The sequence below is a fragment of the Meleagris gallopavo genome, unplaced genomic scaffold (genome assembly GCF_000146605.3).
Source record: "Meleagris gallopavo isolate NT-WF06-2002-E0010 breed Aviagen turkey brand Nicholas breeding stock unplaced genomic scaffold, Turkey_5.1 ChrUn_random_7180001948677, whole genome shotgun sequence".
Classification (NCBI taxonomy): domain Eukaryota; kingdom Metazoa; phylum Chordata; class Aves; order Galliformes; family Phasianidae; genus Meleagris; species Meleagris gallopavo.
Window position 1 is genome coordinate 1 of NW_011210342.1, and position 3,690 is coordinate 3,690.

The 3,690-nt window shown below is 58.2% G+C and overlaps 1 protein-coding gene across 1 annotated transcript; it reads left to right on the top strand.

The window, feature by feature from the left end:
• Positions 1 to 660: 660 nt before the first annotated feature.
• LOC100539383 (serine/threonine-protein kinase SBK1) lies at positions 661 to 3,687 on the top strand (the record flags this gene model as incomplete). The annotated part of the gene is made up of 3 exons (XM_003213896.4): positions 661 to 2,128; positions 2,217 to 2,419; positions 3,124 to 3,687. Coding segments are annotated over exons 1-3 (1,434 nt in total), but the record flags the coding sequence as incomplete, so codon positions are not given.
• Between the last annotated feature and the right edge of the window lie 3 nt (positions 3,688 to 3,690).

Here is a 3,690-nt window from a genome sequence, read left to right on the forward strand (position 1 = left end):
TTGCTGCCTTTTGGCATCGCTGTGGCTTTGTGTCACAACAGTGCTCACCACAGTGCTGTGCTGCTTCCCCACCAGCACCCACAGCATGGCCAGGACTCGGTCCCACCACCCTCATCTCTGTGTAGAGCCGGATGGAAGCGCATCCTCATCCCTGTCCCCGCCGCTGCCCTGGCTGTTTGCATAGAAACCAACGTGTTTTCAAAGCATTTCCGTTGTTAATAAAAACTTCTGCCTTTCCTTTTTTATTCCTTTTGCCTGGGCGTTGTTGGTGTTCCGGCCGACGTCACTGTTGGGTGCTCCCAGGAATGGTGTTGGCTCAGTGTTCCCATCCCAACCACCTTTTGGGGGGACTGTGGCCAAACTGGGAACAATGTGGGCAGCACCCGCATCCCTGGGGACACCCCGTCCTTGGGGTCAGCCTTGGTCTTGAGGACACCCCATCCTTGGGGTCACTCATCCTTGGGGTTACCCATCCCTGGGGACACTCGTGTTCCCAGACACCCATTTCCAATGCCCCTTTCTGCTGCAGGTGTTTCTGCAGCACGAACCCTGAGGCATCCAGGCCCAAGAGTGGGCTCAGGGCAGCAGTCCATGGTGTAGTGAGCTGCTGTGCAGCACACACTCTTCCATCTCCCATCCCACTGGCATTTTGTCCTCTTTTTTTTTTCTTAAAGAACTTTGCTGGCTTGAATGATTACCTTTCAACACAGGTTAATTAGCAGACATTGACAAGCAGGATTGTAAATTCAAGTGCAGACAAAGTTCTTCTTGCAGGATGTTGCGAGCTGTTTTTAGTCCCGTATCCATTCCACTCCTGCATTAACCCACCTCCACCTCCAGGAACCAGACACCGAAATGGTGCTCCTCTTCCACGGGGCCAACAAAGCTCTATGGAGATGAGCCACTTCGGAGATCGTATGAGTCAAGCCGTTACATTTTTGGAACAGCATGATGTTGAAGTTCCTTTTCTATTTTTTGCCCAACTTCCCAAGAAAAAAAAAAAAAGAAGAAGAAGAACTGGGATGAGAGGCAGCAGGGCCAGAGTGGAAAGAAACAAGGGTGGGGATGGGGCTCAGCTTGGATGGGTGAGCCGGTCACTGCGCGTCGGGGCTGGGGCAGTGCCTGTGCAGGAGGGTCTTTGTGTGTGTGAGGGTCTTTGCTCTGCTCTCCTCTGGGATTGCCCCTCGGTGCCCACCTCCTCTTTGTTGGCTCTGTTCTCTCCGTGCAGCCCCGTGGGGCCACGTGTGGGGCTCAGCCCCGCTCCTGGGACCTGAGGACAATTCTTGGCCCGGGTTCGCTGGGATATATTTTGAGTTGTTTGTTGTGGTTTATTTTTCCACATTAAAAATCTAAATATATACCAGCGCCCGCCCAGCTGCTGTCCCATGATTTTTGTCAATCTGCTACAAAACAAAACACAGCCACTCCATCCCCTTCCTGCAGCCACCCCTGTGGTGCCTGATGCTCGTGGGCGCGGGGCGAGCCGGCAGTAGGGTGGTTTGGCTGGGTTCCCATGGTGTTGGTCAGGATGTGGCTCTGGATTTGTGCTTTTGGGGCTCAGAGGGTGGTTTGGCTGCAGCGCGGTGCGGAGTGGGAGCTCAGCTGTGTTTGGTGGGGTCCCGGAGCAGCGGGTTGGAGCCCAGGATTGAGAGAGAGAAAAGGGTGGCACTGAGAGCTGGGAGTGTTGGGTATTCTGGGACTCTGAGTGGGGGGGTCTTAGGTGGCCAAAAGTCGGTGCTGACGGATGGGAAGGCAAAAGTTGATGCCAGCAGATGTGTGGGAGCAATGAGCTGCGGCGCCGTGGCATCGCAGGTCCCAGAAATGCTGGGCTCTCCAGGGATGCTCTGTGCGGGCAGAACGGGCTGTGGGACAGGAGCAGGGCCAGTCCCTGCGGCTGGAAGCCGTGACGCACCTCTGCCTTGCAGCACAGCCATGAGTGCCGGATCGATAGAGCAGGAGCCGTCGCGCAAGCTGGCGTGCTGCGGGGTGCCGCTCATCACCGAAGACATGCAGTCCTTGGCCATCCGCACCCTCTCGGGCACCGACATCAACAAACACTACGACCTCATCCGCGAGCTCGGCAAGGGCACCTACGGCAAGGTGGACCTGGTGTCCCACAAAAGCACAGGTGAGGGGAGTGGGAGGCAGGCGCGGCTCCTGGGTGTGCATCGCCGTCCCCCGTGCCACGGGCTCAGCCGGCCCTCTGCCCTCTGCAGGCACCAAGATGGCCCTGAAGTTCGTCAACAAGAACAAAACGAAGCTGAAGAACTTCCTGCGGGAGTTCAGCATCACCAACACGCTCTCCTCCAGCCCCTTCATCATCAAGGTCTTCGACGTGGTCTTCGAGACAGAGGACTGCTACGTTTTTGCTCAGGAGTATGCCCCAGGAGGGGACCTCTTTGACATCATCCCCCCACAGGTGAGAGCTGTTCTGGGTGCTGGGGTGGGGATGTGAGGGCTTGGTGTCCCCGAATAAAGCCACTGTGCCCAAGCTTGCACATTGCTGGTGGCATAAGAAGGGGCCCTGGTGTTTGCACAGCCCCACATGAAGAGATCACACATCTGTACGTGGGCAGAATGCCAACACTTAGGCAGTGCAGCATCTAAAAGCAGGGCTTGGGACCCATTGCTCATCCCCTAGGTGGCCTGAGACCCATAACTTTTCCCATTGGTGGCATGAGACCCACCACTCATCCCTTGGGTATTCTGAGACCCATAACTGATGGCTTGGCCATCCCCCAGATGACATGCAGCCTGTCCTCTGGGTGTTCTGGGACCCATAAGCGATGGCTTGAGACCCATCAAACAACCACAGTGTGGTCCAAGATATATAACTTGTAGCCTGGGACCCATAACCCTTCCCTGGTGGTCTGAGATGTGTCACACACCTTCTAAGTGATCTGGGTCCCGTGAGTGGTGGCCTGGCACACGTCATGTGTCCTCGAGAAGGCATGGGGCCCATCAGCTGGCTTAGTCCTGCTGCTGTGTATCTCTTCTTCCCCTTAAGTAAAAGGTTCAGGACGCGGAGGCAGGGCAGTGAGCAGGAAAGGTGCAAAGAGAGACGGGGGGACCCGGGTGGGCTATCCAGGGGCGGCACGGAGTGACGGTGTCCCACGGCCGCAGGTGGGGCTCCCCGAGGACATGGTGAAGCGTTGCGTGCAGCAGCTGGGCCTGGCGCTGGACTACATGCACAGCAAGAGCCTGGTGCACCGGGACATCAAACCTGAGAACGTGCTGCTCTTCGACCGCGACTGCCGCCGCGTCAAACTGGCCGACTTCGGCATGACCCGCAAGGTGGGCTGTCGGGTGAAGCGCATCAGCGGCACCATCCCCTACACGGCGCCCGAGGTGTGCCAGGCCGGCCGCGCCGAGGGCTTCGCCGTGGACACCAGCATCGACGTCTGGGCCTTCGGGGTGCTCATCTTCTGCGTCCTCACCGGGAACTTCCCCTGGGAGGCGGCGGCCGCCTCCGACACCTTCTTCGAGGAGTTCGTGCGGTGGCAGAAGGGCCGCCTGGCGGGGCTGCCCTCGCAGTGGCGGCGCTTCACGGACAGCGCGCTGCGCATGTTCCAACGCCTGCTGGCCCTCGACCCGGAGAAGCGCTGTCCCGTCAAGGAGGTCTTCTACTTCATCAAGTACGACCTGATGGCCGAGGTGCGCCGCCGGCCCTCCTACCGCTCCCGCAAACAC